The following is a 21613-nucleotide window of genomic DNA, read 5'->3' as shown; positions in this document are numbered from 1 at the left end:
ATCAGACTTTAGTTCCACCTGGAGTAAATTCACAAGCTACCCTGCAGTATACAAAGTCATTCAAACTAGCTGCACCTTTACTAGCTTTGAGAACACTTTAATGATCAATCATTATAAAACATATCATATATATTATTCTGAAATGGACCAATCTGCACAATGACTACTTTTACTGTCGCTACTTTAAATATGTTTTGATGATCATACTTTGACTTGAGGAACTCTTCCTACACTATGGTATTTTTTTACTTAGCTACAAGATCTGAGTACTTCTCCCACCTCTGCACACCTGATGTGATAACGTTACTCGTAATTGGGGCAACAGAGCTACGAGTTAAGGAAGTCGAAAATTGTGCATTTCTTCGATTGAATATGACGCCTTTTGGCCGGCTGTTTGGACAGACTACTCTACTCGTGTCAACGCGCTAACGCGAAAACATGGCAAACGAGCTTTGTCCACATCGAGCCTTGTAGAGTGTCTCTATACTTCTGAACGCTCCGTCCCCGGCAGATCTCTGTGTGCCGCTGCAGCGTGTCTGTTAGGCCCCGCCCCCCGCACACACAGAGAGAGACAGGGAGATCGCTCTTCTGGAGTGAAGAGAGCGGAAATAATGATATTGCAAGTTAGAAATGTAAGATGCATTTTGACAGACAAGACGGGCAATTGTGGGGAAATACCCTGCATTTTGAATGTCCGATAGTCCACCATTAACACCTTAGTCCCGTCTCGTCTCGTCAACGAAAACTAAATATACATTTCGTCAAATTTTCGTTATCAAGAATCTATTTTTAGCTCGTCATCGTCTTGTCTTAGTCGTGTAAAAAAAGGTCGTTGACGAACATTTTTCGTCATAGTTTTCGTTGACGAAATTAACACTGGTGGGAATCAAGAAGGAGACTCCTCTACTCAAGGACAACCATGTGACCTGAGCTAGGAAACACTAAACACTAAACGACAGTAGCAGCAGAAGTCAGACAGGCAATACCTCTTCCCTCCGAGCAGAGAATGGAAAAGACACACGGCATGCATGAGACAGAAAGTTGGGAGATTAACAACACAAAACTGTGCATGGTGTGAGAGAAAACATTTATGGAAACATTCCCAAGTTAGGCGCCTAGTTTAACCAAGAGGAAACACTTAAGTGCTGTAGAAGTCTAAGAGGATTAGCCTGAGAGTAAGAGAAACTGGCTTCAGTCTAATGAAACAACACAGGCTCTGATGAATATCTGCAACAACACACATTTCATTTGGTATGTTTGCCCAGTAACAGGCTTCACGCTGACAAGTATCAGAGCCCTTCTTAAAATGCACTCCAACAAGTTGCTATGGGAACCTTTATTTTATTCATTTTTCTATTTAAAAGGACATACCTGGACATAATAAACTCCTTTGCTCACAGCATACATCATGAGGAAGGAGTAGTCCAGGTTCTGCTTGGTTCGCCATCTGAAAACAAAGAAGAAAGAGTTAACATAGAATACAACTATACATGAGTGAGATGGGGAAGGGAAGCACGAAAAGTTGAATTACATATTTTTAAAAGATATTTTCTTCCTCCGTCTGCTTTATTTCTCTTTTATCCTGTTCTCAAAATAAAATCCTATATGTTTTATATTTTCTGTTTACAATGGTAAACGTATAATCTTTGGCTGATGAAAACAAACAATAGACAATCAAATAATTCACAAAAGAGAAAGTAAACACATCTTACTGCCTTTGGGATAGACGGACTGCTTTCCATGCATAAAAAGCCCAATTATGCAAATCAGTTATTCTCAGGTACACTGAACCACAGACTCTACTTGAATAATTTATAAAGCAGCGCTGTCACGCTAATGGTTTGATCTGAACAATCTGCCCTTGTTGCAGCCTGACTTATAGCTGTTGTTCCCCGCAGGCTGCAGGTGTTTGTGATGCTGCCAGGGAGCAGGTGTGGAGGAAGGTGCACACACACCAACGCACACACACATTGTTTAAACTCAGCCAGGTGATCAAGTGTTGCTGCCGTTTTAGCTGTAAGGGCATCTAATACGCCTTTCTACCTCATTTACTTGGATGAAAGCACACACACACACAGACACACACATAAAATAAGTAGGGCTTCAGCTAACTATTATATAATAATTAAATAATCAAAATATTCAGTTTAAAGAGGCCCAATTAGGCTTTTTGTGGTTTTCTTTTTCCTGTAGTGTGTAATATAGGCTTTTGTGCATGTAAATGGTCTGCAAATCCCAAAGTTTCTCTCCCACACACTCCCTCCTTGCCTGAAACGCCTCCATGTATTACATCTGGAAACAGTTATTAAATAGTACAATTATGAAACCTGAAAATGAGCATAATAGGGCCACTTTAACATGATATAAAACAGCGAAAAGCAGGAAATCTCCGTTTTTACTCCGAGTGTGTAAACAAGTGTCTAAAATGTAATCTTTTAATAGAATAGTCCATGTCACACAAGGTCCGAACTGTTCAGCCATCAGATTAAATGTGTCCTCACGTCACCCATATCCAAACATAGCACACAGTCCTCTGGGCCTACAGTCTATTATCAGAGCACGTACTGCGAGTAGTTGGCACAAACTGCACGATAAGTACAGAGGATATAAAGAGGGAGCACTACAGGGAGAGAGAGATAGAGGGTGCTGCTGATGACCTTGATGTGACTTTGACAAATGCCTGTGGAATAACAAGTACCTCGGCCGCCTACCTTAAACCCCCCCCCCGCTCTCTCGCCTCCTCCCACTCCCCCCCCTGACTCATCTTTCCTGCAATCCTCATCACAGCTCTCCTGTATTTCATCTATCTAAGCGCTACATGATTACCATAAGGATCTTGATCACGTTTTTTCCTGATTGAATGTCAGAGCAGCGAAGACAGAGATAACACACATTCCTCGGCTGTGTGAGTTCTTACTTGACTCTCTCTTTGGAGTCTCCGAAAGTCTCCTTGAGGTTGGTGAGCTCGGGGTAATAGGCGGCGGGCGGGGAGATCACCTCCAGCAAGCCTGAACTCAGCTCTATAGAAAACCTGAAGAAAGAAGGGGATGTTGTTGAAAATGAAACACACCATTTTTTATCAATTTCATTCCTTTACACTTGTTCGCAAAAAAGATAGTGCGCCTGGCAGGAAGCAGAGAAGCCTAATGGAAGAAGTACTCAGATATTTTAGTTAATTATAAATGAATTAAATAAATAAATGTAATGAAATAATAAACTGAGAAATTCCAAGTCCTTCATTCAAAATGTTACTTGGTTCATAAGAATTATCATCAAGATTAACCTCAAGTACAAAGTGTAAAAGCACTTATTACGCATTATGGTCTATTTCCAAATAATTGTTTGTTTATGTTTTTATATTTGAATGTGTTTGTTGCCGATTGTGAATGTGGCGCTAGTTGTATTACTTTAGATACTACTGGCTAGCTTTTGATTTCACTCTAGGTCTAGGCCAAACAAAAGTGTTATTAATGTGTTGTTCATTGATCTAAATCTGCAAAGTAACTTAATTTATTACACAAAAAAAGTAAAATATTGACCTCTGAGATGTTTCGGAGAAGAATGTAAAGTAGAAGGAAATGGTAATACTCAAGTTCAGTACAAGAACCTCAAAATTGTACTAAAGTTTTAGAGTAGATGCAGAGAAGTGTACTCACTCTTTCTCCAGGCCAGCTACCACGCTGTTAACGTAGTCCACGTCAGTCTGCAGAGACACAACGACACATTATACACTCTGACCTTTGACCTTACACAGAGCGTGGTGCTATGACTCGTAATGGATGATTTTAAGATCTGACCTCCCCAACGTAGACGATAATGACGCAGTCGAGCTTCTCCTCCGGTGAGAGCTTGTCTATCAGCGAGCGCAGCGTCTCCGACAGGTAAGACTTCACCTTCCGCCTCACAGTGGGGATCCCCATCACCATGGTAACTGAGAAGAACAATAACAAGTGTGAGGTGAGAACAGGAAGTGGGGAAGGCTGCAGGGGTGGCGGTTTAATCAAATGGATCCAAAACCCTTATTATTCGCTTGTTAGACATCAGCTAATTACATTGGCCATAAAAACTGAAATTCATGCCCGGACTGACAGATGGCAGTGGGCAGAATGACTAATGCAGCTGCAATACCATTCTGCATGTTAATAACGAAAAGGGTTTTTAAATAACAATCTTACACAATGTGGCTAAAAGGGGCCCTATTATGCTCCTTGTTCAGGTTCATAATTATATTGTGTTTTTCTACTCTGACATGTCTCCATGCTTAAATGTTCAAAAAGCTCTTTATTTTTCTCATACTGCCTGTGCTGCAGCACCTCTTTTCACCCTCTGTCTGAAACCAGAGCCCAGTCTGCTCTGATTGGTTAGCTGGCCGGCTCTTTTGTGATTGGTCAACCGCTTACAGATGTCCCGCCCCTTAGCTTATCACGTACAATGTGTTGGAGCGCTCGCCAATTGAAGTGCAAGTGTTATATAGGGATTTCATTATGTAACAGAAGTAAACAAAGGAGTTTAATCAAGGCGTTTCAGGCAGGGAGGGAGTGTGTCACTGGAACACAACGTAGAGGCAGGATGTTTGGACTTTAGACAGAGGTAACACATACATTAACATATCTAGAGATCTGCCGAGCATTGCTAAATTATTTGATGAGCTTTTCCTATCTGCTAAGCAAACAAAGTCAGTCAGGCCAACGCCAAAAGAAAAGAGAAGCATACGTTGACAGAGGTATACATTACTTACTTATGAGCTGCACCTTTATTCAATTACTTTAAGTTTGTCTGATCCCTAAAATGTCAGAAAATAGTCATTGAAAACATTTTTTTCCAAGTCCAAGGTGGTGTCTTTATGTCTTGTTTTGTAAGACCAAACCCCCCAAAAGAATCAGTATAAATATAAAACAGAGAAAAGCAGGAAAACAGAAAACAGTCAGCATTTTTTCATAAAAATACTTTGATGAATAATCGATTAGCAAAATAGTTTGCGATTACTATCTACTCGAATAGTCGACCAATGGCTGCAGCTCTACGAAATTGAAACTGAAACAGGAAAAAGAGAATGCCTATTGTCTTCTTCCTATTGCTTGGTGGTAGTTGCTTCTAAACAAACGGCCTCTTCTTCAGTGGGGAGAGATTCCCCACAACAGACTGTTGTTGACATAAAACTAGTTCATTTTACCCACAAGGATACAAGGAGCACTTTCACGGGAGAGTAGAGAGAGTACAGCGAGCCCACAGTTGTGACCGCAGAAAACAACTTATCAGGCTGATCATCTGACACTGAATCAGTGTTTTCCTCATGATAAGGAAAAAAAAGTCCAGACAGAAGCATGAAAACGGCCATTTAGTCTGCTCGCTCTCTATTATATGCTCTGTTTTTCTTCCTTTATGGACAGTGTACTTTACTGAATTCTAAAACAAGGGATAGATTCTACTCAAGGCAGTTTTGCATAATTTATTCATATTAAACCCAAATGCTTTTCCAGAGAAACTGTTGATTATTGAAGGTCATGGTTGATTTTCATGGACGGGGGTTAATGTGTATACTGTATGTAAGTGTGTGTTTAATATGAGGTTAGAAAGGGGGGGGGAGCATGAGCTGATGGGGGGGCTTCAACAAAACACAGTCGGGGAACAGTTCAGAAGGAGTGAGCAGCGCAGGGGGCTGGAGAAAGGCTGCAGAGTGATGTGAGCAGCGTGGAGAATCTGTCCCAGTTTCGCTTTGTGTTTCTCACACTGAGCTCCGTGTCGTATAGCGACACCCACCACCAGCACCGAGAAAGTAGGTCGAGGATGAAAGCAGAACGTGGGAGGACGGAAAAGAGACGGAGAGTGACAGAATAAGGAGGGTGGCAGACAGGGACTGAGTGATAATGCATGCACTCCGACTCAAACATGGCCCCTCCCTGTGTCCCTCGATCAGCCTGGACGCTCCCATTCATGATGCTCAGATACAAAAAGGAAAAACAGTCAACATTTCTGTCTGCTGTTTGAAAAGAAATGAGATAAAGGAGCTGCTGTTCAGCTGGGTTTAATATGTCCAGCACATTTGTTTTCTTTGTAAAATGTCCTTAATAAGTTGAAAATACGTATTAATGATGAAATATTAGAAATAATAAATTAAAAAACATATCTATGTTTTATATATTTGTTACAGAAAATACATTATGTTATTGAAATTATTTATAATATTTAAAGAAAATAATAGATATATAAAATATGTGGGAATATTTAAGATATGTAGTTTATATTTATAATTAAATTAAAACTATAATTAGTAAAAGTTATAAAACATAAATACGTGTGGTTTTAGTGGCATATTTTTATGGAATTTCTTATGATACACAAACAATAACTATTTCAGGGGGTGGACATTGTTTTCCTTTTGTTTGAAGCAGGGTTTTAAAGCATATTTGATCGCCTTGTTGTGAACAAAATATATAATGTGTTTCCATAATCTAAATTATTTATTTAAATCAAACTACTGTTGAAGAAAGACTAAATTGTCATGCTTTGGGGTGATTCATGCATCACTGGGTCTCATGTTGTTTTGTTTATCTGCTTATGTATAAATGTTTTCCTCATAAAGAGCAGGGTTGTTGCTCGGGACGAGAAGCTTCCGGAGTAAATGGGTGCTATATTTAAATACAGTAGAAAATAAAAAAGCTTACAAAGCCGGAGGGACACTGTGTGTGTGTGTGTGTGAGAGAGAGCGAGAGCGAGAGCGAGAGCGAGTGTGTGTGTGTGTGTGTGTGTGTGTGTGTGTGTGTGTGTGTGTGTGTGTGTGTGTGTGTCTATAATCTACAACCCTAGTAGAAATCCTAATTTCCTTTTTGTAAAATTGGTCACGTCTCTCACAGACTCAATTTATAGTTTCTGGTTACTTAAGTAGTTCAGTCAATAAATTGAATCTCCAACATAAGAGGCCTGGTAAAGGAAAAAAAAAATCAGGCCATCAATAACCAGTCACAGCCATCATAAATCCAACCCCCCATGTTATGGGTTGAATCATCCAGACAGAAATGATGAGAGGGCAGAAACAGTAAGTAGGTTCTGTTTTGTGTTGGCTCTGCTGGTGTGACATTTAACAAAACAGCTTTACAGATGAAATGAAGAAATGTGTTCCTATCAAGTTGCAAATGCACAAATCCCAACAGGCATCCCAAAATGCCACATCTTACTGGTAAACCACTATTTTATTCTGATGTCAAAACACTTGGGCATCAGTTCAGATTTTAATGCTGCATTCACACATTTCCAGGTGAAATGCAACACCCACAGCTCTGCCATGCTTTACTGCTTGCAGCAGGAAAATAGAACCTTGTCCTATTTCTTTCCTCAGTGTGGCATTGCAGCAATGCAGCGAGCAACTCAGGGCCCAGACCTAAATAAAAAGAAGGTGTGTTTTTCTTTACTTCAAGGGGAAATCAGGGAGGGTTAGAAGCTCATGCTTGTGTTTGCCTTTGCATTTATAGACACTTTTCTGCACGAAGAATGAGGTTTGATATCCAAGGGACAACATCTAACACAAATGTTTGTAAGAAAACAGTGCCTTGGTGTATAAGGGGGGGGTTAGTGTGTTTTAGATTAGATGTTGTTGATTATATTGTGTTGATGAACAAACTTAGAAAACAACTTCTGCCTTTCAGACTGACGAGTTATCATTTCCTTATGGTGTGATAGCATTGGTAATATAATATGGGCTGACCAGCGAAGAAAGAAGAAGAAGGAGATTTGAGCCGACACTTCACAGTGACTGCGGCATAAGGATTACATTTTTTTGGAGAAAAATTGATTTTTTTAAGTGCAACTTGGGATATCTTTTATAGCTGGTCAGTTTAAATAAATGCCTTGAAACAAAAACACACACTGACTGTGTGTAAAGGGACCCAAGCATGGAGGAATAAAGATAACTGGATACAGAGTTTGAGGCAGGGCCCTGTTCATTCCTGGGAAAGTTGCTTAGTGGCGCATGAAGCCAAAGACAAACGATTTTGGGACTATATTTATATCTATTCCCTAGCCACTACTTAACATCAGGTCACGGCTCAGCTAGTCCCATGACTGGAAGCAGGGAAATAAATCTGGATTCAGCTCTCAGCTGAATGTTTTAGCTAAGGGTTTTTCAATTGTTCGTATTAGGAAGTTGATTTAACTCCAAATAATAAATAATACGCTCATTTAAAGACGGCTCTTCCCAATAGGGAAAAAGTATTTCTGGGATCCATGGCATCAAATGACACAGAAGTTGGAATTTCACCGTCTGGCCCAGATGAACATTTGCATCAAAGCCTGTACTGGTGCTCTTCCTGTGGGTTTAGGCACACCTTGGCCAGCTGGTTGTCTATAAAGGCCATGCAGTTTGTGTGTTTGGAACAAGCACGGCTGCATTCAGAATAACGCTCTTTTGTTGGTTTCTGTCTAAAAGGGGCTTCAGTCAGATCCTATTCCAACACTCTCAGTCTCAGAGGTTCTTTGAGCTGTTTTCTTCACATAATCCTTGTTCAATTTAAAGTGAGCTGCTGTCCTAATTTGCCGAGCTATAAATATCCCAATGTCAGATATGCTTAGACCAGCAGAGAAACAAGAGGAAAGTGAAACATTGAAAGAATTAGATGATGAAAAACAACGACTGACAGAAAAGAAAAAAAGGAAGCCTGACGGCATGGGGAATGCACCGGTGGTGGAGGGGAAACACTTCTATGAGACAGTTATGTGTTTTTGTGAATCCCCCCACCGCAGATATCGACAATCACTCCCCAGAATACCTCAAGCTTGGTTATGCATTCAAGTGAGCACCACTGATAGTGTTTAAGGGTGGGAAGCTGGTGAGAACAAAGCAGTGGCAAACAACAAACTTGGCATTATCAGAGGCTAGACGTTCTTTGAGGAAAGCCAAGACGAGGCTTAGAAAGGTAACAAATACCTGCCCGCCTGTCATAAAAGCAGACAGCATGATAATGGTTAAGAGAGGGCAATGAAAGGCCTTGCATCTATCCGTGGGTCCTGTGGGAATACCTTGCATTCATTGATCAAACAGGCTTAGGGTCAGGGACAAGAAACTCCTTTTCCCCCCCCAACTTATCCCTCCTTCCTTTCCTCTAATTTGGCTGGGGCCTCTGTGTCCCCCCCCCCCAGGTCATTGTCATTAGGAATGTGGGAACACCACTTGAGCTGTTCAGCCCCTGAACTCGAGCCCCACATTCACTCCCCCTATCACTCCCAATGCCAGATAAGTAATCCTCGAGAGAACCTGATATAGCAGAGGTCACATGCTGAACGCTGCTGTTTGAGGGGTGAACAATTCAAAATGGGGATGTTCAAAAGGAGAGTTAATGGAGAAAAGGAGAAAAGGAGATACATTATCCATGTGAAAGAGGAGGCTTATCAAAGACAGCATCTTTGACTTTTGTAAAAGCTGATTGTGAGTGTCTTGAATAAAGAAAACTAGTGATAACTCAAGAACTCAATGGCTCAAACCAATGCCACCCACCCTACATCAATGGTCAAAAAAGGGTTAATGAAAGTGTAGTCAAGTCTGTTTATATTATTAATGTACACAAGTAGGAATACACATTTTGTTTAAACAAATACTTAGCTAAGGAGTGTTTCCTATTGTACATTTGTGTTGAAGGTCACATCATTTTTTATTTATTTATTTTTTTACAATGCACCTTAGGTCCAATATAAGACCAATAAATTAAAGCAAAAGGGAAATCCTCTTAGATTAAGATAAGAGTTAAGATACACACCTTGTAAAGTAAATAAAGAATTACACTACAGACACTATAAAGTAATTATCTTCTCTAAAAAGATCCTATTACCAAGATCAGTCCAGAGGGGATACTTGTGAATGAGTCACCATTGAGGACTTGTTGAGACCCGACTCTCTCTCTCTGGTGTAATGAGCATCTCTGGAGAGTTTGCTGTGTTTGTGTAGTATGCATATTCTGGAGATGAAGCTCATTAATCAGGACAGTAACTGTTGCGTGCGTGTGCGCTGCTTACCTCCTGTGCGGCCCAGACCCACCTGCACGGCAGGGTGCAGGCTGCCCTCATTGTTGAGCAGGTGAGGCAGGTGGTGGTAGATGTTTGGCACCTGGAGGGGTCTCCTGTTGGAGAGCTCCTTCAGGAGTTTCTGTGTCTCATCTGAAAGCAGGGACACGTTTAGAGGACTCCGCTCCTCAGTTTCATTAAAGGATGACAGGAGTGGAATAATTATGCTGGCTTAAAAAGCACCACCTGTTAATGTGCTCCTGCTGTTGAATAAAACATTTTAAAAAGCACAATTCAGACTCCTTTAAGTGTAAATGAAAAAGCACTGGCAGCAGGATCTTCTATGCTTGTGACTTAATACATAGTGAACAAGGTTATACTGTATTTCTCTTAGGCAGAGCTCAGGATGTTTTGTACTAGTCCCCAGCAGCCATTAATAGGATGAAATAATCTAATCGAGTTTTTATTGTACATTGTGTGTATGTGTGTGCGTGTGTGTGTGTGTGTGTGTGTGTGTAAATTAGGTTATATAGGTTAATAGGTTATTCATTTTAAAATTGGCTAACAATGTGCAGCATAGGCTTAAAAAACAAAAGTGCAAACAAGACATTAACATTGTTATTTTAATCATGTGCCGTGGCGAGCAGTGAAATGGTCCTGTGATCGCTGTGTCCACAAAGTGGTTTTGTAGGTTTCACAGAAAGGCCTTTGAGAATCTGGTCATTCGGAAAATGAGCAAAGAAAATTTCCATTTCCATTACAAATGTGCTAGCTCTTAGAAAGAAAACGAAAGGTACTTCCCCTGAGCATTTTCTTTGATCTAATAAAATCAAGCCATCTTCATAACACTGTGTTACAATGGATTGAAACATAATAGCAGACAAAAAACTAAAAAGCCTTTGTAGGAGCTGCGTGTTTGTTGATTTTAAATTATACAACAAGGGTAAAGGATACTGCAAAAGAGGGATGGCGGGATTAGCTATGCTATTCAACACAAATGACTGAAAGTGATTACTTCACAGTGTACACGTTTAGTTAACAGGTCTTTGTATGCGTTTGTATGTCAGTTACCTGAGAAGTTTGTGAGAGCATCTTTGCTGCTGTTGGTCTCGGCGATGGCTCGTCTGAACTGCTCGAGGATGTTGTTGAGCTCCGACGAGCGCTGCAGCGTCCGGTGCTCGGCCACACGAAGGCGCTCTTTCAAGGCATGGAACTCCCGCTGGTACGCTATCAGCTTCTCTGTAAGGACACAAAAGGAAACCAATTGAGTGCATTAGAACAGGATTCGCTACATGGTCGTAGCTGGTCATCTACCAATCAGAGGGTCAGTGGTTTGATCCCCAGCCCATGCAGTCAACAAGTTGAAGTGTCCTTGGGCAAAATATTGAACCCCAGATTGCTAGAGCTGCTTTGTAAGTCACTTTGGAAGACAGTGTCTCGTAAATGATATGTAATGTACTATTTAAATTGCAGAAATTAGAAATAAAACAATGGTCCGACTAAGGTCCACTGCTAAGCTCAGAGAATCAGAAACAGGTTTATCGCCATGTAGGTTTACACATACAAGGAATTTATTCTGGTGAAATATTGATGATACTTTAACACAAGAAGAAGAATAAGTTATTAATAAGTAGTTGAGAAAATGTAGAACTATTATAAAACTGTTTTAAAAACTGGGAGCAGGGTTCAGCCACTAAGTAACAACACCTACAGAATAGGCATCATACACTTGTAACAATCTAATACTTGGAAGAAAAGAGAGTTACTCTATCATGGCGGTTTGAATCGTGTACATTGTGCAGCAACACAATGTATGCAATGACATTTATATTACACTGGCTCATCCAAGCAATCAATTTCAGCTTATATTTCCCTCTGGTGCTACTTTCCTGGGCAGAGCCAGAATGTCTCAAATTAAACTATTCAAGGATGATGAAAACTTTAAGCCAATGCAGCAGCAACACCATACAGAAGAATTGGCAGGACCCTACACAGAGCACTAAGATTAATAACAGGAAATGCTGAGAAATGTTAATATGAATGCTGATTTGGCATTGCATCAAAATACTGCTTGGATAACCATTCACGCTTCACTTGTTTGCATTCAAGTATGTATGCTCACGTGTTCAAACCGGTCCTATTTCACAATGCTTTAAAAAAAACACCCTAACTTTGGGTCCTCCCCAAACACTAATTGCCTTCACTGAGAATTTGCGTTTTAATGACCGAGTCTCTTTTCAGTTCAACCAGGTTTATTGCAGCACTTTGGATAAGAGCATTACGCCTGATGAGTACATTAAGACAAGCTGCGAAGGGAAGGGAGAGCACTTTTTATTTTACAACCAGATTTGTTATGATAGTACAGTTTACAGCACCTGTCGTGTCCCAAACCTGTTTTTAAAATTCCTAATGTCGTACCATATGATAATATTGTCAACAATGATACAGAAGCAGCTTTTTTGCTAATTTCAGCTACGTGTTTGTTATAGTGGAAATATTCTTTGAGGTTAGAGGCAGTTTACTGTAAACATGTGTGGGGAGAGCCTGGGCTCTTATCAGGAAACAGAAGTCTAGTGGTTGGTGTACGAGTGTAAAAGAAGATGTTGTGAAATTATTTGAAGAGGGAGTAGCTGTGGTGTGTTGGTGGGCTGAGACTAAACATGAATTCAATACACTGAAAACAGAACAGTGAGTCAGCATTAATGCTTATCTTACCTTACTTCTTGGACGTTTTTTTATGTTTGGGGTCTTTTCTTTTTTAGCATTTTTATAAATGTGTTTACCTGACATTTAAAATGTGCAACATAAATACACTTTATTATATACTTTTCTTTTTGATCCTCTTTTTTATAGGCAGAAATTAAATATACAAGACTTATCCCATACAACCAAAACGCGTATTCCTCTCAAATGTTGGTCACATATCTGTGAAAGATTGCCAAAGGCACTTCTCTTTCCTAATGAATGAATGAATCCTGTGTGACCAAAGAGTGCTCATCTGGAGCCCTAGTCATGTGAAATCTGTCGTTCAGAGTACCTCTTAAATGTGTATTTATAAATTTAAAGAAATCGGCACATTTTAGAGTGGCTTTTACTGTGACAGGCCCAAGTCCCACCCGGACACACAATCAGCATCTTGATATGAGACTCCTGTCAGGTGGATGGATAACGGTTGACTATCAGATTTGAACACGTGTCCACAAACATTAAAATAAACAAGCCTCTATATTAATAAAAATAGAGATGATTTAAAATCAAGAAGAATATGGGTGTGCCAGTCAGTGGAATACCTACAAAACAAGTCAAGAGTCAATATTAGCAGTAGAAAAAAAAATTGTTCCAAAACTGACAATCTTTCAGGGAGAGAACAAAGTACATCTCGAGTGTGTGTGTGTGTGTATATGTGTGTATCGGTGTGTGCATTAGGTGGGGCTGTGGGTTGGTCTCTGATCTTCCTCTGAAAGTAGATTTATCTTGCCCTTTCAGAGAGCCCTTCACTACAACAAAACCCAGCCTCACTTTATCTTCCCCTCTCAATCACTCTCTCTGACTGAGCTATTGTCCGTCCTCTCTGCCCAGTATCCTCTTTCACACAGAACCACGCTGTTCCTCCTAAATGTTGATCTCTAAGACACACAGACAGATGCTGTCATTTGGCCAAAAAACCTCATGAAAAGGGCAGCTTCAAACTAAAAACAGACTTTCATCTTCACGTGGGCCCTTTGATTGTAGGACTTCAGTCTTGTTGAGATGGGACCACACCTGTAATCCTACTGAGCAAAGAAACAAAGACACACCACAGGAACAGAAACGTGAAGTAGACAAGAGGCGCTTTCACACCGGAGTGCTTTTCCCAGCAACAGTTCCGCTAGTTCCTGCGAATTGCAAACCACGCCCAGTAAAACTCTGAAAAGTTTTGTGAAGCCGCCATTTTATTTGCTCGCATTAGCATTAGCATTAGCCCAGCGCACCAACGGAGAGAGACTAACTTATGGCAACACAAAATAAAACATGGGAGCGGTGGAGTGATGAGGAGGTGTCGGCGCTTCTGGCGATTTACCCAGGACTTCGGGTGGCAGTATACGCCGTGAAGTTGTTTGCGGCCTGCCAGTAAACCCAAAGCAGAAGAAGAAGAAGTGACGTCAGTGGCTTCATTTGCGTAATCCTCCCTCAGGGACTTATTCCGGTGTGAACGCGATCTACTAGATAGTTCAGGAATTAAAGAGTTCCGGGGAATTATGTTCCGGGAACTATTCCTGGGAAAAGCACTTGGTGTGAAAGCGCCTAAGGTTTCTATTGAGCTATATCTATCCCCTGTTCAGAAGCATAAGGTGGTGAAACAGTAGGTGATTTCCAAATATTGAGAAATATCACATTACCGTCAAAGGAAATGCCTCACTCATCACCTGAGCAGTCTGTTAATGCCAAGTCTGTTAGGCAATGTTTACTTGTAAATATCTTGACATTTCAGTTAAATGTCATTCTTGATATGCTTTGACTTAGTTGACCTTGACTTACTGCTGAAAAAACAAGGGACCATTTTTTTTTCTGTGGTATCAGCATAACATTTAAGTAATAGCAGGAACTACTCTGCTGGTATACAGGCAGCTGATGCATGATGGGTACACAAAATGCATTAAACAATTACCAGAGGTCTGCAGTACATCTATCGAATCTCATTATTCTTCTCTGCTCTCCAGAACCATGCGATGCGGGGGAAGGGCTAAGTGACTAACAAGCTCTCCTCTGCTTTCTCCTGTTTGCATCCAACCTGTTTCCTCACATGGTCTCACCCCTTTCTCTTAATTTCCGATATATGATATCGTTATAGTGTAGTCTATGTATTTAGCTTTCTACCCATCCATCCTGTGATACACTTGTTTTTTCTCTGTACCCATAGCCCTTGCTCTCCGTTGATAGATTGTCTTGACTTGTCATCCTTGATTTCTTTGCTCTGTTCTTTTGAATCATTAATAGAGATATGCGAGGCGGAGGCGGTCTGGCGATCTAGACATAGAGATTTTATTTTTCTATCTCTGATCTCTGGTCAGTAATTGCTATAAGCCTGTGGCATGGGTAGCTTGGGCCTGCAGATCTACTGAGCATAACACTCACAGACTAGGCCAACCTAATACTTTCAATATTAAGGGGTGTTACGAGTGGCCCTTACAAATTTGGACTGATCCCTCAAATGGTCATTGCCTCAGTCAAAAAACATTGAGTAGCTGAATGAGTATGAATGTGCAAGTATAACACTCGGTAGTCTGACTGCACACATTTTCGTACAGAATGTAGCAGCAGTTGGCATTACACTGTGACTTATTGTTCACCTAGCTCACCAAGGCTTGTCTGGCGGGTCTCGTGTTGATTCAGTGTAGTGGTGACGTGTCAATACAAACTGAGGAGGAAGGTGTCAGCAACACATCCTAAAGTGTCTCCAAGGTCTTTGGCATCATCGGCTTCTATTTATATCACAAAAACTGTGTAAGTGTTAATGTTGTCGGCATGTGAGCTTTGGGCACTTGTATAAAAAGCCTCTCAATCTCAGTCCCAGTATGACTCTGGTGGGAGGTATTGCAAGAGTTGAATATACTGTATAATGGCGGTTAAAACAAACACTCTTCAAAAGGAACCAGCTAAAAGCCTCACACTCAATCACAGACACACACACACACATTTCTGGCTCAAAGCTAATTCTGCTACTTATTATGGCATTTTTACAGAACATCTGAAGATAATGTGTTTATTTTCTTCTACCAAAAGTTCAGTTTTGGGTAAGAATGCTAATTTCTTTAAAGAGCTGATCAGTAAGCTTTAACTGGCTCCAGCTCTTCAATGGAAAATAGATGAGACGAGAAGTTTCCATGTGATGGTTGAATCTGTTAAAAGTTGAGGTTTAAACTTCCAACAGCTGTGTCTGTAGACTTCTTTAGGTCAAAACAAGAAGCCTGTGTTTGCTAATGTCTTAATGTAAGCTTCAAATACTCATTGTGTTTAGAAAGCTCCAAACAAATGAAGAACGTGCTTTTCCTCATACGTGTTAAGAACAACACATGGACTGTGTTCATGAACTGACTAGGTGTTCATGAATCTATAGGTTCCCCATGTAAACAATGTTTAAATAAACGTATTGATTAATCGTCACATCATCCCTGTTGTTGTACTTGTTATTGCACTGTGCTTACTCAAACTGACCCAGGTAATGGCCTTTAAGTGGTCTATCTGAAGATTAGATTTCAGAGAGATAGAACTGACAGGCTGCGTGAGCTTTGCTACGTAGATCTTCAAACTTCTGTCTTCTAAACTTCACAGGAGAGAACAAGGATGATCCGAGAGCTGAGAAATACTTCACAGAAATCCAACCCTGAACTCACCAGGGTGTTAAGAGTTTTATCAGTCAATCCATTAGCTCATCAAAGCCCTCGCAGTGATCTCGTCCTTGACCTGGCTCTCCTTGCTGATGCGTGCTGCTGACTGAGGCTTCATGAGTGCTGATGCAGTTTAAGTGTGAGTGAGAGAGGTGCAGCAGAGTATGCAGATGTCCTTGTTAAAGCAATGTTTCACTTTTACAGCACATTTCACTTTGTATTACACAACTCCCCAATTTAACAATCAATCATGAAATCATGTCGAAACAAACAACCAGGAAACCCACACCCATTCCAGTCATTGAGAAAAAATGACCGTTATTTTACAGTTGTCATGCTGATCCGTGGTTAACTGTATTCAGGGCATAGCTTTTCAAGAAGAAATAAAGAACAGATAGTATAAGCACTATTCATTCCATACAATTACAACCAGAAATGTGCCAAAAGACGTTTTTAAGGGAGTCATTTTCCACTGTGAGTAAAGTGGTGATTAATTATCCTTGAAATACAAGCTCATATAAATTATAGAAGAACTTGAGGCTGGTTTCACAACGTCAGATTTGAGTAAGGCCTATATCAAACTAATAGTCAGACTTCCTATGTATGTCTTAAAGGTAGGGTAGGTAATTCACTTCAGAAACACTTTTTGTTATATTCAATGGAATGCTCTTAACATCCCGATAGCAATGAATAAATGAAATGCTTTGACAATAAATACATTAAAAGAATTCATCTGTGGAAGCCGTGGCGCTGTAAAAAGCACGACCAATCATCTGAGCCGGCCCGGCTAAAATAACTGGATGGCCTACCTGCCTGTCAGCCTTCCATCTCGTGCACAAACTTATCTCGTGCCCTCATTGGTCATGTGCGCGTTCGTGTGTGTTGGAGGAGGGGCTCTGTAAGGAAGTCTGAAGGAAGGGGCAGATTTTTTTCGGCTGCGTAGTTTCAAATTCTAGCGCACTCATGCTGGTTTCTCCATTCTTACCTACCCTACCTTTAAGCCTACTGTTGCACAAACTGTCTCGTTCCTGACAGTGACTAATGAATTCTGGGTAAATTGAGACTTTTTCCAAGCTAAAAATCATTGTTGACCAAACAGCAGTGTCAGAATTTAACAACATTTCGTTATTACACGTAATACATTTGTAGGCATAAAAGAGCAATATTAAGAACACATTAAAGACAAGAAATATCTTTGTAAAAGCGACTCCAGGTGTTTTAAAAACAGTCCCACTGTAGACATGGATTTAATTTTTGTCTACTGATGTTTGGAGGTAACAAGTCAAGTCGATTTTATCTATAAAGCCCATTATCACAAATCTCAAGTTTTCCTTGAGAGGCAAAGTTGAAATGTTATTATAAACTGGTGTGATCAGGGATTTTCTAAGTCTAGACCTGAGTCCCAAAAGACCTGGCAAGGATGGGAGCAAAGTGTCAAAGCAAAGAACTACAGAAGAGCTAGTGAATCATTTACTGGAGCATTCTAGCAAAAACTGTTACCATCAAAATACACAGGCTGATGAAAGTGGCTTATGAGGAATCCAAAATGTAAAGAGAATTCAATTTACTTGGAAATGTTGATGCCACTATGTTCCTGTATATATAAAAATACTTTGAATTTGTGTTTCTATAAAAGGCATTGGGTGTTTAGCTAAGATGATCATGCTGAGTTTACATTACCTGAAACTGCTTGTCATTTTAATGCACCTTATTTCAACTCTGAATCGGGCCCTTTGCCAAATCTCCCATTTGTCAAATGCCTTTTGCCCAAATCTCAATCTCAGCAGACTGTCTCCGTGTCCTGAAAAAGCCGATTGACCTCAAAAGCACTTCAACCTATTTACATTAGACTGAAAAATCGAAACTCAAATGTAACAGTCATCAAACTGGTTTGGTTGCTGAAAAGATTCCACATCATTGAGCCTTTTCTTTGACATCTAACTACAGAATCCACCTGCCAGACTCCTATGTCCAGCGGTGCACCTGCTGGCCACATGGTTTCTTCACTGCAGCTGCTAGTTGCAACACAAAGCATTTAAGAAGGCCGTTGTGGGTTAAGTAGGGCAGATGGTGCAACACATGAACTACAGATTGATTGGAAAAAAAGAGAAATGGTTATATATATATATATATATATATATATATATATTGGATTTGCTCTCATTTAGGGAGCGGATGTAAAAGTATTCAGATGTCGCCGCAATTGCCTTACATGACTTATGGAGACAAACGGACATTAGTACTAATTATTTATTCATAACCACAGTCATATATGAAGTGTGACAGGTCTTTATTCCCTCTCTAACATGATGTTCCTGGGCCAAAGATTAGCTAAAGAGCTAACAGCTAGCTGCTAACAGCAAACATCAAAGGCTAACGGTAGCTATCCTCCAGTCAACTTTAACACGGGATTGTTTTGTTTACAATAGTGAGTTTACTGCGTCCTATCGGATTTTAACACGTCGACATATGGTACAATAGAAAAAATAAGAATTAGTATTTTGGCGAGTATCGGTTCAAGTTCAACATTTTTGGTTTAACAGTCTCACTGTGTCTAAATCATGAAACGCTTATCTTCACACAGAAAAGAAAAACAAGCACGCCCACACACACAACTGATATTGCACACTGCACACACACACAGTAGTAGTATTGATTTTTGGCGATATTTTCCTGAGGAAAAGTGCAAGTCGATCCATGAGTAGGCGGGTGATACTCCCTGAACGGTTCTGTGTAGTTTGCAGAAAAGAGAAAACGCACACCTTTATCTCATCCTGTCTTTTTTCTTGGCGATACACCACAAACCTTTTACCTCTTCTTTAAAGTAAAGTGAAAGGGTTGTGGGGTCAAGAAGTAAAGTGTTATCATTAGAAGCCGGACCAATATTTCCCTCTGGTTCCTGGCAACTCTCCAACCTAGAACTCTCCAACCTAGAGGCCTAGATGCAGTTTGCTTCCTCACTATGGGCTCATTGTTTCTTCTGACCTCCACCCACTCATCTTCTTTTACTGTGCAGTGGGTCATGATGATAAGCTCCTGCAGACTGAATGTGTGTCTCTGTGGCAGGGAATGCTGTCTGACAGCACTGAGCAGAGAGCAGACCCGCTCTGCATACCTCCACTCTCTAACTCCACTTGGCTCCTGTAGGACTGCTATCAGCCAGACTCTTTTTTTTTGGAAGCTCCACTTTCTGGAATGTCAACAATCAATCGATAATGAAATCCATTGGGAGTCCAGAGAGTCCACTATAAAAACTCCTTTTAGAGCTGAGACACTTAGTCCACTTACTGCTCAGTTGATTGATAGGACATTATTTGCAAAAATGTTGATAATCACTTAATATATTAATTGGTTAAATTCATTATAAAACAATTTTTTTTAAAGGATTTCCCGCCTCTTTAATATGAGGATTTTATACTTTTGTTTTTCATTGATGAAAACTAAATAACTCTATATTAAAAAATAAATACATAAAATGTCACAAATGGCCATGTAATCCATCATTCTGAAAGCTAAATAATTAATAAGTTAATAAATATAATAGCTGACAGATAGATAATAACAATGTGTATTTGCAGCCCTTTCTCTATCTGTCATTGTTTCCAAAAAACTAATGTATCTGTATTCAATCTGTATGTCCGGCAGTGGCTCAGTCAGTAGGGGCTTGGACTGGGAGCCGTAGGGTCGCTGGTTCAAGTCCCCGACCAGACCTAAATATGGAGTGTGGACTTCTACTTGGAGAGGTCCCAGTTCACCTCCTGCCCTGCCGTGGTGCCCTTGAGCAAGGCACCGGACACCCCCCTTCCCCCCCACTCCCATTGCTCCCCGGGCGCTGTACAATAGCTGCCCACTGCTCCTAGTACTAGACTCCTTGTACTAGGATGGGTTAAAAGCAGAGGCCAAATTTCACTGTGTGTGCTGTGTGCTCTGCATGTGTGACCATTAAAGAGGGTTTCATCCCTCCCTATTCTATTCTATTCTATCTATTCAACTGATATTTCTGGTTCTTGAAGTCTAAGCGCTGGGTTCAGTGGGTACATTTTTTAAAGAATGAATGTGACAGTGATTTATATCAGTATGGTAATATGAAATGATTACAGAGCAATGTGATTAGCAGCGGCGGTAAGAAACAGGGATAAATCTGCCCTTAAACTAAAAACCGGCCACGAGGATTCATGTGAAAACGTCTTGGCATCTTTCTATATCAATGAGGTTCTGTGTGTACTTTCTGTATGAATTACTGTAAAATAAATATGGCCCTTAACTTGTAAACTTGTGGTTTTTGGTCAATGAAAACGCCATCACCTTGAGCACACACTGCCTGTATGGATATGTACAAACTGCTCCTTGTGTAAAACCAGATGGATCAACAGAGAGCAGGCAGAGCCCAAACAATCAGCATCTCTCACTCACACTGAAGAGAAGTTGTGTTCTGTCTGGGAAGTTGGTCCATAAAAAGAGAAGCAACATGCTTGAATGAATGAATGAATGCATGTTTTGCAGTGTGGGATACAGGAAGTGAGCTGAATCACGAGGGGGGGGAAGCAACGATGATAGTTGACTGACTAACAGCTGAAGACGCCTATTCCTGTTTGGAGGGCAGTTGGGGATAAAGAGATGTGTGTATTTGTGTGTGTGTGGCTAAGCAGGGTACAAAATACAGAAAAAATTACTTATCCCAAGGTCCCACTGCCTTGTCAGCACTCTCATCCTTTCTCTCCACCTAACATCCCACCTGAGGCTCTTCTCATCCTCTCTCTTTTAAGATTTGGCCTTTCTAATCCCTTCCTCCTTCCAGGCCACTTAGGAGTTGTCTGGCAGACTGCCTTCCCTCCCAGTGCACAAACTAAATGTATACACACACACATAAACAGCCAGAATCGGCAGATGAGAAAACACAATGGGCAAGCTCTATTCTCTCTATCTAGCCTACTAAATAAACCATGTATCTGTCCTAACACCTTCCTTATCCTCCAAACAGTTTGCCTTCTTTACAGCAATCACTCGTGCTATTTTTGGCCCATTGTGTTTGGGATGATGTGATGATGGAAGAGAAACCATGCGTTTAAACATAGAGGAAGGGGAATGCATAGTTTCAAGAAAGGCACGGCTAGGAGGAAGTCCCATTTGCAAAACGGAAGTGTTTTTTTCTGCTTGGTGACTATTACTGTAACTCTCAGCAAATCTGCTAAAACAATAAGCACCTACCTTGGAGCATTCTCAAGCCATAGCTGGTATGTACAGAGAACACAATA

General features: G+C 40.6%; 1 protein-coding gene across 1 annotated transcript in view; it reads right to left on the bottom strand.

Moving 5' to 3' along the window:
• mgat4a (alpha-1,3-mannosyl-glycoprotein 4-beta-N-acetylglucosaminyltransferase A) overlaps positions 1 to 21613 on the bottom strand; it is a 41572-nt gene that overhangs the window by 9956 nt on the left and 10003 nt on the right. The window contains exons 2-7 of the mRNA XM_034128944.1: positions 11062 to 11229; positions 10003 to 10143; positions 3798 to 3931; positions 3657 to 3703; positions 2918 to 3031; positions 1372 to 1447 (exon numbers count right to left, since the gene is read on the bottom strand). Of these exons, the coding sequence (XP_033984835.1) occupies positions 1372 to 1447; positions 2918 to 3031; positions 3657 to 3703; positions 3798 to 3931; positions 10003 to 10143; positions 11062 to 11229 (680 nt within the window). The remainder of the gene's footprint in view (positions 1 to 1371; positions 1448 to 2917; positions 3032 to 3656; positions 3704 to 3797; positions 3932 to 10002; positions 10144 to 11061; positions 11230 to 21613) is intronic.

This window comes from Trematomus bernacchii, unplaced genomic scaffold (assembly GCF_902827165.1).
Source record: "Trematomus bernacchii unplaced genomic scaffold, fTreBer1.1, whole genome shotgun sequence".
NCBI lineage: Eukaryota > Metazoa > Chordata > Actinopteri > Perciformes > Nototheniidae > Trematomus > Trematomus bernacchii.
Note: the sequence above shows the minus strand (reverse complement) of the source record. Positions and strands in the feature narration are given on the sequence as shown.